This window comes from Homalodisca vitripennis, chromosome 1 (genome assembly GCF_021130785.1).
Source record: "Homalodisca vitripennis isolate AUS2020 chromosome 1, UT_GWSS_2.1, whole genome shotgun sequence".
NCBI lineage: Eukaryota > Metazoa > Arthropoda > Insecta > Hemiptera > Cicadellidae > Homalodisca > Homalodisca vitripennis.
Genome location: NC_060207.1, coordinates 54,353,820 through 54,367,191, shown reverse-complemented (window position 1 = coordinate 54,367,191; position 13,372 = coordinate 54,353,820). Strand labels below are relative to the sequence as shown.

Genomic DNA, 13,372 nt, shown 5'->3' with positions numbered 1-13,372 from the left:
TTATCTACTATGTCATAGTTTAGCTTGCCATATTGCCTCGATCAAATTTGATATACGTTCGATTATCTAGTTCTCGGAAATCTACTTTGGTCAAAATCGTGTTGACATAGTTGAGTTTACTTTGTCCTGATGAAGAAAGTACACACATAAGTAGGACTGAAAAGCCTATTACGACCTAGGGGAGAGTCCTACCTACTTACTATGTACTTTCGGTATAAGAGGGAAATTTTTGTTAAGGTTTTGCAACTTTCCAAAATAATCGTTATTAAAGTTTTGCCTTACATTTGTTTTTTGGACTGTATCCAGGGAAAGAATGAATCGTTGAGGCATGTTAGTATTCATTTCTCTGTTTTTCCATTAGCCATTGTTAAAATGTAATATCATAATGTCAAGCCCACCAGTTTAAAGTAACTTATGTGAAAACATTTATAACTTTGTTCATTAACCCTTTCAGTGCCAACGTCCGACTACACGGACGTACATAAAATGTGCAAGAAGAGCCAGCGTCCGACTACACGGATGTGTTTTAAAATATTCGTAAAAAATACAAAAAAATATCTAAACAATCCAAATGTTGTTATAATTGTATTTATAAAGATATAAACTAATAGAAAACATTCAGTTGAATGTATTTCCATTACATTAGTGTTATAAATAAAACAAAATCAAGTGGCTGTGAACGTCGCTAGTCTGAGTCAGCTGTCGTCTGTTGTTTACTAACCAACTACGCAGTTTCGCCGATTGCGCCGAGCTAACTTGTTGTTTCGTTTATTGTTGTAACATTTTTACAAAATGAAGCGTATTGCATCACCTCTTAGTGAAAACACTGTACGGAGAGTGTTAGAAGACGATAGTAATGTTGCTGTGAGTGATAGTGAAACGGAGAATGTTTAGCAAGATGGGTACTTTGGGATTATACCGACCACACCCAAACATGAATCGTTATTTGACATTTTGATTCTACTGATTACTAGATTAGCTTAGAACAATATTTCGTCAATATAAAACAGGAATTGTCTTATCGCAAACCCCTCCCCATCCTCAGACAGGGTCAAAGTCGAGCGGTCTAGTAGATAACGTGCCGTAATCGGGATTCTCGAGAAAGATAAGCGACCTGCCGTAATCGGGATTCTTGAGAAAGATAAAATAACAGCGACAATAATACCGATCACAATACCTGGAAATGCTTGTTGATAAATGGAATATTAGTTCTGTTACTTAATTACATCGTTTTATAAGTTCATTGAAAAACGTTTAAGCTTTGGGGGCATATAACGGAATCTGACCCCATTAACAATTGATAATCGTTGTAAGTTTGTAATTTTGTAATTAAAGAGTTGTTTTTTCGTTCTATAATGTTTATTTCTTAAAATTTTTATTTTTGTGTTCTTCATACTGGTGTGGACGGTATAATCCCAAAGTACCGCAAGATGTGCGAAAAATCCAAATACGCGTTATTTTTTAAAAACAATGATAAAACCTTTATTTTTGAAGATAGATGTAAAACTTTTTTGTGTATGTGTTCAAAAGTATGTGGAGGTTCAAATACATACTCAATTTAGTGAGCAAGGATTTTTTTACTGGCCTTATATTTACACCAAACTGAAAAATTCATCATAAAATTTTATGTAAGTAAAAGTTTTTCTAGTTTTATATTTTTAATGCACGTTGTAGTAAATTTATTTTCCAGTATTAATTTAAAGCACATTGTTTAGAGCAAAATAAAACAAAAAGTAACAATTTTCATAAATAAATAACAAAACTGTGACAGTTTTTGCAAACTGCTGAAAAATTGGCAATTATAGCCTGGCTCTTCTTCTACGCGCACTAGGGAGAATGTCTGGCACTGAAAGGGTTAAGGTTAGTTTTATAACAGTATTTAAACAGTATTTAATGCATTAGATGATTTTAATTCGTCACTGGCACAATCTTTGAGTAAAATGAATATCTTAAACATAAGATGATGTAATTGCCTTACATTGTTCTTGTACTTTGTGTTGTGTGAGTAATAGGTATATTATACTAACTAGCTGTTTCTCGCAGGTTCGCACGCTTTTCATAAGCTTTGCCCATGTATGAGCACTTCTGGTTCAAGTGAATTATATTTCCAACGCTGATGTAGAGTTTGCCTTGATGTCACAATCAAGAAAATCTGTCAAAAGTGTATTGTACTGAAACATGTACTTTATTATAAAATGTTCTAACACTCAAGCTTTAAGATCAATCAGAAACTTATTTTGAAGACAAATATACATTATCTTAGTGCATTCAAATAGTATCTGGCTATTTAATGTATGTAACTGTCTCGTAATTGCAATTTATAATGTGCAGGCGCATTAAAAACCTTTATCTTTTGCATTGCCACCTGGTGGCAACTTACATCTATGGGCATAGCATATAAACCTTCTCCGTAGAAAAATACATATACACACAAATTTTCACAATGATCGGTCACATAGTTTACGATTCTATATAAGATATACAGACAAACATTCATTTATATATATATATATATATATATATATATATATATATATATATATATACACACATGTATATATATATACATATATATATATATATACATGTATATATATATATATATATATATATATATATACATGTGAATGAATACAAGCTCACTATAGCTCACTAATGGACAAGGTCTCAAAACATTTCACGGTGCAGTAATTTCGGTTTAGTTACAAATGACTAGAGTTGATGATTGATTATTCCTTTTATAGATTACCTAATTAATAATACTAAAACATTTAAGTATTTTGGAGAGACAAAAGGAATAATCAATCATCAACTCTAGTCATTTGTAACTAAACCGAAATTACTGCACCGTGAAATGTTTTGAGACCTTGTCCATTAGTGAGCTATAGTGAGCTTGTATTCATTCACATGTAGGTCTTCATTGAAGGTAAAGTATTATAAATCAGCTGAGGCTTTCCTTTCTAAGTATGGTGGAAACTGTATTACACAAAACTCCAGCAGTGGAAGTGATAAACTCACAGCAGTTTATGGGTAAATATGGACAACTAACTTGTTATAGGGACTGGTGTATATCTCGACAGCTATGGTGGGGCCATCGAATACCTCTGTACTTTGCCACCAAGAACAATTCCTCCATCTGGGTTGCTGCTGCATCTCTACCTCAGGCTATCAAAGAGGCTTCCTCCCTCCTCGGCTCTGAGCCTGACTCTATTAGTCAAGACCCTGATGTGCTTGACACCTGGTTCTCATCTGCACTCTATCCTCTTTCTGCTCTTGGCTGGCCTAATAAGGTACATGTTATGGAAATATCATTTAAACACATATTATATATGGTTTTACTCATTTCGTAATCAAAATCAATAGTTTTCATTGTTCACAAGCTATGTGTCTAGACAGATGACATGCAACATTACTACCCTTTGGATTTGATGGAGACAGGACATGATATTCTGTTCTTCTGGGTGGCTCGAATGGTCATGCTGGGAGAAGAACTTACCGGAAAGTTACCTTTCAAGGTGAGTTTTCATGCTATGAAGATCTACTTTCTTATTATACTCACTTTCCAGTGATCTGATTTTAACCCATTTAAGGAAGCAATGCAAGTACTAAAAAATGCATGTGTGTACTAAAATATTAATAGAATGAGTTTGAATACAGATAAATTAATCAATTTTTCAGGACATTTAAATCTATTTGGTTCCTCTACAATAGTGTTTGTTGCTTTCTCCAAATTATTTTTTTACTATACATTTACAAATATTTTAAGTAAAAAAACAAAAAATCAAAAAAGCTGTAAATATTTTATTACTTTTTTGTTTATTGTTTTAATAATATTTTATTCAAAACAGCACATGATTTTTACATGGCAAACCATTTTTTATTGGATTACTTAATTACAAAGCATAATTTAAAAAAAAACAATCAAAATTTGCTTACATCTTTTCATTTTTTATAATTTTATGACAAGCTTCTGAATTAGTTGTCTGGGAGATGAGATAAAACTGTTTGTTACATTCAGTTTTATTATTAAAATGACAATTAAAATAAACTATTTACATTACAATACAATGACCATTAATTACTTTTTATAATTCACTTTTGTGTCAACCTTTGAGTATCTTTGATATTTCATTATCACTGTCCAAGTATGTGTCTACTTCTGAAATATGCAAATATTGTCTTGTTTCATGGAGTAGCAGAAGAAAAAAAACTCATTCAACAACTATGAACAGTTAAACACTAAATATTGAAAATACGATACATAGAATGTAAGTAAAACATTGAAGAGACCAAAATTGAGCATATGGCAAAATGTAAACAATAACAAAACAAGATATTAGTTGTGATTCCAGTGTGCAAGCATAACAAATCGAAACAGAATAATTGCTTATAAGAATGCACAAAGGCACAAAACTGTGATCTAGCGGAAAAAACAAACAAATACGTGAAAGCGTCTAGAAAGAGCACAAGTGCTGCTCGGGCAAGATTATTCAGTTCCACTTGGCTGCTACGAGTGACGCTCGGGCAAGCTCCCCAATGGGTTAAAGAAATGATGATAATGAATGACACAAACCATGGTTGATTTGAAGATAGTGTTACTCACAAATATCGCACAAATGACTGCTGTAAACCTTCAGATGTTGTAACCTATAGGTTAAATATTAAATAGAGCTATTTTCTTGTATAACACTCTAAGTTTAGGTTATTTTATTCAATGTATTATCCAAATAAATAAGGTATAAACCAAAAACTTTTATTTAATTGGTATGCAAAAAACATTTTTGTTAAAAAAAATGACCATTTAGTGCCAGAGAGCACACAATAATACTCTTTCAAAGAAAGACATAGATTTTTCCTAGATACTGTTAAACCTTCCCACACTGTAGATGGATATATTAGAATGGCAGACCAACTGCTTGTCACTTCTGCGTCTCCTACAGAGCCATAACCAAACATATCCGTGGTGTGTATTATTGCTTTCTCGGTTGTCACAAGCGCAACAATTATTAAACTAACATATATATATATATATATATATATATATATATATATATATATATATATATATATATATATGGATGTTTGCACTAAAAGAGTTCATTTACTTTAACCATAGAAGTAGTATGCAAACTTATTGTAGTAACACAGTGTTTTAGGACACCCGTTAATGTATTGTTCTTAAGTTTCAACTACAACCAATGTTCCAAATTAATCATATTATACGTTATTTTTCACAATAAACACAGAAACATGTTATGTTTGAAACAAAATATAAACATGCTAGCAATTATGTAAGTTGAGGAGAGATGGGTAAAAATGAAAAGTTAACAATTTACCCATAATGGTTCGTTATTTTAAAAAGCCTGTGCTTTTTTATATAACTCTCAGTAGTTTTACCTCTGTTTATATTTTTATGTCAATATTAAGCACTGTTTCAACTGCTTCCATGTAATTGAGAGTTCACTCTGGTACGTAATAATGAAGTATGGCACCTGAAAATGATTCAAATCTTTTATCACTAAAAATGAGATGTGAACTCAGTATGTATGAAATTAATCCATTATCATTCATTTCTTTTATTCAATATATAATAAATGTCTTTTTTCAGAAAATATCTCTTCATGGTATAATCTGTGATGCTCATGGGAGGAAGATGTCTAAGAGCTTAGGCAATGTCATAAATCCTGAGGATGTTATCTGTGGAATAACACTAAAAGTGAGTCTTTGTATACTAGTGTAGCTGTTTATTTTGATCCTCAAAATGTTATTGTAAATTAATTAAAATAATCTCATATTCTTTGTATGTGAGTTATTGTTACAGTCTATAATGTCTATATTGTTACAGTCTACCTTGACTGTTATACAGATAGGATCTGTTTTCAATTGTAAAAGTATATTAGTAGATACAATTGAAAATAAAAATATACAGTTTGAATCTTTCTGGATGGTAGGTTTTCATGATTTCCTTACCTAAAAGACTGTCTTATGTATGACTCAACATTGTAAAAGTTTATGGGGGGAGGGGAACTGTTCTTCTAAGCTAATAGAGAAACTAAAATAATATTTACTTAGTTGCCCTTGAGATAAAATACATATATCTTACTTTGTGAGGAGCAAATAATTTGTATAACATCCCCAAAAACGTTGGTATAAAATATATCTTTTGTTTTACATAAATTTGAAAAATAATAAAAAGCTAAGTAGCATACATAAATACATTTACTTAAAAGTAAATTTTAGAAAATAACAAATTATTGTAAACATTTTCATAAAGTTAACAGATAAGAAAATGAATAACAGAAATAAATTGAAAGTTTAGATTGGTACAAAAAAGTTAACATAGGCATTGATTGATTAACATTTTAATCTTTGTTGAAATGATTTATCCTGTTGACTTCTCAGATGTGAATTATGTGTTTGGCTAGTAACACTGTTTTCTTTGTTCTGTCATTTTGGTTTGAAGTAAAGACAAATCATAAAGTAGTGTACAATTAAATTTACATTTATTAGTGTAGTAATATCAATATTGATACTTGTATGTTTCCATAGCAACAAGCTTTTGTTTGTTTTATTGTTTCCAGTATTGCTGCCAAGTGCATAATATTTTGATGATTTATTGTTGACATTAATTTACTGTATAAAAATATAGTATTATACATGAATTGTGTTTATAATTTCATGGTCTTTCACATGGTACAACAAAAAATCTAAAACATTAATACAAATAGACAATTTTAAATGAAACTCAAAAGTTGATACATTGTACTTTATTATTAACAGAGAAAATATGTATCATATTTACATTTTTGGCCATTATAATTATAAAAATCTGTCAAATGGTTACTGAACAATTATATTTATGAAAAGCTTGTACATATTCAAAAATCAGGCTGGCAATTTAACCCTTTGACTGTTTTACAACGTTATATCGTTGTTGGTAGTTTTACCCAAAACTGTTTCACAACGATATATCGTTGTTGGTAGTTTTTCTGAAAACTGTTTCAGAACGATATATTGTTGTTTCGCAATCAATTTGTTTTAATGTAATTTTTTTAAATAAACTAGCGTAACTATATATCAATCAGTAGAGTAATACATGCTATACTATAAAATAAATGTTTATGCTCTTTTTACATATATCCGCTGTAATGAATCCAAGACCATTGCCGCGATTAGAGTGGCCTTGGCGGGCGGCCAAGGCCGCCTTATTTTTTTACTAAGAAGTAAAGAAGTGTAAATAATGTAAATAGTGTGAAACATTTGTTTGTCCTTTTAAAAATTTGCTTTCTATAAATATAATGAGCTTTTGTACACTTGCAGTAATGTACTTTATTTATTATTGACAAAGAGACTTTATAAGTAGCTGGTGAAAATTACATCAAACTCACGTAAGTAACTATTTACTTGTTTTTACTACAACTTGAACAGTTTTTATCCAAATTACTTAAAATTTGCATGGTTTATTCATAATTAAATGTACTTTTAGGATATTATACTGTCAATTCACCCTCCTTAAAACAAATATATGTTTTATAGTTCCAAACTAAAAATAAAATAACAAAATAAATAAAAAAATAATATATATTTTAAAAAATTTATTGAATTTAATTGACATGGGGTATTTTTTCTAAAGCACGGCCTTATGTTCTACAGAACACAACAAGTTTCAAGCAAATATCTTGATTTTTAAAGAAGTTACACATTTTTAAGAAAATCTCTGCAAAAAGTCCATTTTGAGCTGAACAGTTCTGGGTATGACTCATGCTAAAAACCTAACAGTTGTATGTCAAGATTTAAAAAAATGGCAAACAGCCAAAGGGTTAAGGGGGTAATATAGTAAAGTAACTATGCCACTCAAGAGTTAAGTTCCAAATGATGAAATTTGCAGGATTTGCAGCAGCAAGTGGTAGACAGTCACAAGACCGGGTTGTTGTCCTACAAGGAGATGGAGTTGGCATTGGACGGTCAACAGAAGATGTTTCCCTCTGGCATACCTGAGTGTGGCACTGATGCTCTCCGGTTTACACTACTCTCTCATAACACTAAAAGTAACTATTATTAATCAATTCTCTTTTAAGATTTTGTAGTCCTACTGCATACTCACAATCAGATCTGTATACAGAGTTGATGGCTGTTTTTACCATATTGGGAATACTGGTGAATTTGTTATGATGAATTATTCATGAAGATAGCTATGTGTTAAACATGAAAAAGCAGTAACGAGTTCTTCAAGCTTTGCAGTTATAATTTAGTTTTAAATGAGTATTCTGTTTTAATTGTTATATGTAGTTATACAGCTAATTACAAACTTTGAAGTTATATAATTCTAACTTCAAGTTAAGTGACAGTTTATTGACAGTTGTTAAAAAACTGAGAAAGTTTTCAGGTAAAATGTTGATATATTATTATTTTCAGGACTTGAAGCCTAACTGATAAGTTACCCTTTGACTGGTTAGGGTTTAGATAGCCTATATACATTACTTTCTAGTAAAAGTTTGTACTACTGTATAATACTTTCAAACTGGTACATGAAAGGTCATCATTTGGCAATGAATTGTCTAATTGCAACTCTAGTTTATAGCTCAGTACAGTACACGCGCTGAAGGTTCGGCTCTGAGTCAACCGAGCAGACTATGGCGGGGGACGGGTGGATTGCCCGATATAACAACTGTTCTGCAGACATCCGCCAATGTTTGGCCCACTGCAGTCTGAATATTTATTGTCCCTGTTCTCAGGATTCTTTATACATCAGTGTTTCGTATTCATTCATCTGTCATAAAATTAGTGTATAAACAACAATACACCCCAAAACACTTTCTATTCGAATATAATACAATGAAATTCAACATAATTTCATTAAAGTTTAAACTTTTAGTTTATCACAGATCACCACTATGGCCTAAAGTGTTTTTTTTTTTTTTTTCAGAAATAAACTATTGCAAAGTGATTCAATGTTAAACTTTCAAATGGTATTGCCGTGTTGCATTTACGTGAATGGGCCGTAAACTGTAGGGCAGCGGTGTCGGTGATACATTCCACTTCAGACTAAGTTACGGCTAACCTAAACTATGTATCTGAAAAAAGTTAAATCTAAAATTAAATTTAGTTCATTCAGAAAAACTTTCCCGCTGGTGAAAGTTTCCTGACCAAATAATAAAAAAAATCCTCACATACAAACTTTTTTGTATCACAATTTTGGCACAGTTAATTTTAAAATATATTTTATTGAAGAAAAGTAATAAAACATTGAAACTTAATACATCCATTAACATTGGCATACACAGGAAAATAGATCTGCGAAGTTTCAGAATTTTATTTGTACAGGAAGTTGGTCTAACCATAAGTTGATTGATTGTCGAGCGAGAATTAAACATTGCCGTCCGTGAAAGTCATTGGAGAGTATAATGTTTTCATTTGGTTAGGGGCAACGACAGGGCCGAACCTTCAGCGCGCGTACTGTACAAAGGTTTTATTTATATATAAACATTATAGATGTCTGCTAATCAGCTTATAGTCTTGACTAGTTTTTCGCCTGTCATCTGTTATGTTTAAATTTGAAAATTAATATTAAAATATGGTTGAAAGCAAAGAAACCCCTATTAAACATCAGCAGCAAACTTCCTCTCCTGGGGTTAAGACTGGATCACAAATTGTAAAGAAAAATAATAATAAATTAGCTCAACAGGCCAAAAGAAAACTACCACTTCTAAACTATCTGATAAAAAATGTTAAATTTCTGATAGCATCAAAAACTACAAAACATGTAGCACAAACTATAATGACAAAACAAAACTCCATAATAGTGTATTAGTGGAAAATTACAAACTGAAACTAGAACTTACTGAAGCTTTAAATAAAGTAAAACATTACAATACACTTTCTGAAGATGTAAAAATGTTTAAAAATAAGCTAGCAAAAGCTGAACATTTAGTGAATATTGTACAAAATTTGGTTAACTGATGATTCACAATTTTTATCAAGTAAAAATGTGGTTGGAAACAGCAAAATTTGTTATATGGACCCATCTGTATGTCACGCTGTAAGGTATTTAGATGACTTTAGCCTTATTCAAGACATTCATTAACTATCAACTAAAGATATTATAATTTTCCCAGTAAGTAATAGTGAAAATAAGTATCTAGAAGAAAACACTTCAGAGGGGACACAGTGGAGTCTGGTGGTCAACGCTGAGAATAAATCCAAAGCTGCTTAGCAAACGGTAAATAAAGAACTAGGTATTAGAAAGTCTTTAAGTCGAGGGGGACCTGTTTTGGAAATCAATGATACAAAAAAAGATCCTCAATCTGTTGCAAAGTCTTTTAATGATTTTTTTATTGGTACGGTTATTAATCTTGGTATACCAAAGGGTACTGTGAATGGTGTACATTGTTCATTTAAAAAATTTTCTCAAGACAAAGGTGTCTCATTGTCCAGCTTTGAGCCCACAGGTGCGGGGAAGTGTCTAAAGTGATTCTTTCCTTAAAAAATAAAACATCGGTTGGTTGGGATGAGGTGCCAATATCCCATATTAATGCTGCTGAAACTGTGATTACTGAATCTCTATCACTTATAATCAATCAGTGTCTTAAAGACACTTTCTTCCCGGGCAAACTTAAATACTCTCAAATCTCATCAGTTTTCTAAAAATGTGTGAAGACAGATGTAAACTACTACCATCCAGTGGCAGTGTTGTGTAATTTTTCAAAGATATTTGAAAGAAATATAAATTATAGGTTACATTAATACGTTGAAGGACATTACCTTTTTTACAATAAACAATATGGATTAAAAATAAAAACACAGTTTCTTCCTTAATACAGTCTATAAATAAAATTACTAAAGCCTTGAATAGGTTGCAGGCTATTGCAGGTGTGTTCTGTGACTTGTCTAAGGCTTATGATTGCGTGGACCACTCACTATTACTGTTAAAGATGTTTGATTATGGTTTCAGAGGTACCTGTGTTTAATTGAATCATACCTTTATTCTAGAAGGCAAAGAGAACAGTAATAATTACTGATAATATCAAACATGTCTCTAGTTGGAGAAACACAAACTTGGCGTACCACAAGGACCATATTGGGAACACCCTTGTTCTTAATATATATTAATGATATTCTAGTAGCCATTGGTATGAACTTATTCTATTTGCCAATGATACAACAGTTGTAAAATAAAAAACAGCAATAGATTGGTTGGAAAAACTGCCAGTTGTTATAAATGAAATGGAGGCTTGGTTTACTGCCAATGGGTTAAAATTGAATGTCACTAAAACTCAAGTAATTACATTTTCAGTTATAAATACTGATAAACAAAAAAGTAAAGATCTTCCTAATTTTACAAAATTGCGTATATCTCGATGACAACGTTAATTGAAAAGTTCATACAGAATATCTGTATTTTCCTGAACAACGCAAAACTTCAATCATATATTATACACAACAATGATTTTTTCCATTCGTGGTGGACATTGTGCAGGTGTGGAGAAGAGACTAGGCGTTATATTTGGCCGACTTTGGGTAATATAGATTAGACTCGGGTCGTGTAACTAACCATGGCCGTCGGTTGTCAGCCTGTGTAACCAGTTGCCGTTGTGTCGTCTTGTTATACGTTTGCACTTAGTCTGCTATTTAGTTTTAGTAATAACTTTTTAATAAACTTTTGCAGTAAAGTTACAATGCTGTAAAAGGTTGTGAGTAATGGGATTGCAATTAACTAGTGACATGGATCCTAATGTTAAAAAAAAAAAAAAACACTTGCCTTTTACTTTTACACAAAATCTTGACATAGTAGTGAAGAAGCTTGAGTAACCAGGGCTATCATTTACTGGGATGAACGTGCCCGACTTGACCTTGACTGTGTTCTACCCAATTGTAATGTGTTGGCTATGCACTGTAAATAGACTGTTTAAAAAATGGTTGTCATAGATCCACATATAACGAGGACTACCTAAAGGTTATATTTGAATAATAAAAATGTGTTTTACTGTGATTGTTTGTTTATTTATGATGTCTAAATTATTTCTCTGATATCAATAATAATCTAGTATATTTGATAATTTGGCATGCCTCAAATCCTGATTATGCCAGATTAACGTAAGTTTACTGTAATAAAATTCAATAAGTAATCACGTTTAATTGACAGTGCAGTAATTAACTTACAGATATAATGTGTCAGGATTATTTATGGTATATTCTTTTTCTTATAAATGAAAAAAAAAATTCAAAGCGTATGATTAAACCACATAACATATTAGCTTATGCTAAGACAATATTATAATTTATGATGCTATTATGTTTTTTTACAGGTCACTTTATCAGTTTCGATGTAAGAGAGTGTGAAACAAATCACCACTTCTGTAACAAGGTGTGGCAGGCTAGCCGCTTCGCCCTATACTGGTCTGCTGCATTAGGAGTGTCCACATGTGGTCCACCACCTTGTCCTGGACTGATGGATCGTTGGGTGCTCAGTCAGCTAGGGGAAGCCACCACCACTGTCACTACTGGACTGCAATCTGCTGACCTGTGCTTGGCCACCACCGCCCTCAAGGATTTTCTCTATGCCAAGTTCTGCGATGTCTATGTGGTAGGCTAATTGACATTTATAACTAACTAGATGTTATCTACGGTTTTGCACGCAATGTTCACAATTGAAGTCTCTATTACTGTTCCTATGTCTGATGGAGTCATGAAACGTTTTAAACGTATGTAGGTATATACATACATGTACATCAGGAACATATTATTGCAGTGTTAATAGTTAAGAGGATCAGATTAACCTGACTCTTATACCATATTTGCATGTGTAGGAGCATTTCTGGTTCATGTAATAAATTATATTTCTGATGCCACAGCTGAGTTTGCCTTGTTGCTCCAATCAAGAAAACACAAATACATAGGTATCAGATACCTATTTTGGTCAAAAAAGAATTTACTTCAAGCCCTTCTCATATCTACATATTTCTAGATATCTAGAAGGTCTGAGATATTTCCGGTGCCATATTGAGTATTTTTTGCTGTCCCAATGCAGAAAATACACATACATAGGGAGGACTGAGAAGCTTATTACGGTCTTAGTAAAAATCCATATTATTTCCTGTATAAGGGAGTAATACTTATTAAATTCATGCAATGTTTCAAAATAATTGTTTATAAGGTTTGTGTTTTGTTGTTTTTCGAACAGTTCATCTAGCATGAACCAGTAATAAAAATGGCCCATTCCCGTCCCTCCTTTTTTTCTGCCATCTTGTTTCTGCCCTGACGATCGTCATTTACTATTGGCCTCTGGTCAGGTCTATTTGGTTGGGCGGTGAGTGCAGACCTATTGTGACCTGTATTCTGTTGTTTAGTTTTTATTAAGTGCACGTTCTAGAGT

At 32.0% G+C, this 13,372-nt stretch overlaps 1 protein-coding gene across 1 annotated transcript in view; it reads left to right on the top strand.

Moving 5' to 3' along the window:
* LOC124361429 (valine--tRNA ligase-like) overlaps positions 1 to 13,372 on the top strand; it is a 48,195-nt gene that overhangs the window by 20,274 nt on the left and 14,549 nt on the right. The window contains exons 9-13 of the mRNA XM_046815481.1: positions 3,059 to 3,290; positions 3,393 to 3,515; positions 5,609 to 5,716; positions 7,889 to 8,048; positions 12,306 to 12,583. Coding sequence (XP_046671437.1) covers positions 3,059 to 3,290; positions 3,393 to 3,515; positions 5,609 to 5,716; positions 7,889 to 8,048; positions 12,306 to 12,583 — 901 coding nt within the window. The remainder of the gene's footprint in view (positions 1 to 3,058; positions 3,291 to 3,392; positions 3,516 to 5,608; positions 5,717 to 7,888; positions 8,049 to 12,305; positions 12,584 to 13,372) is intronic.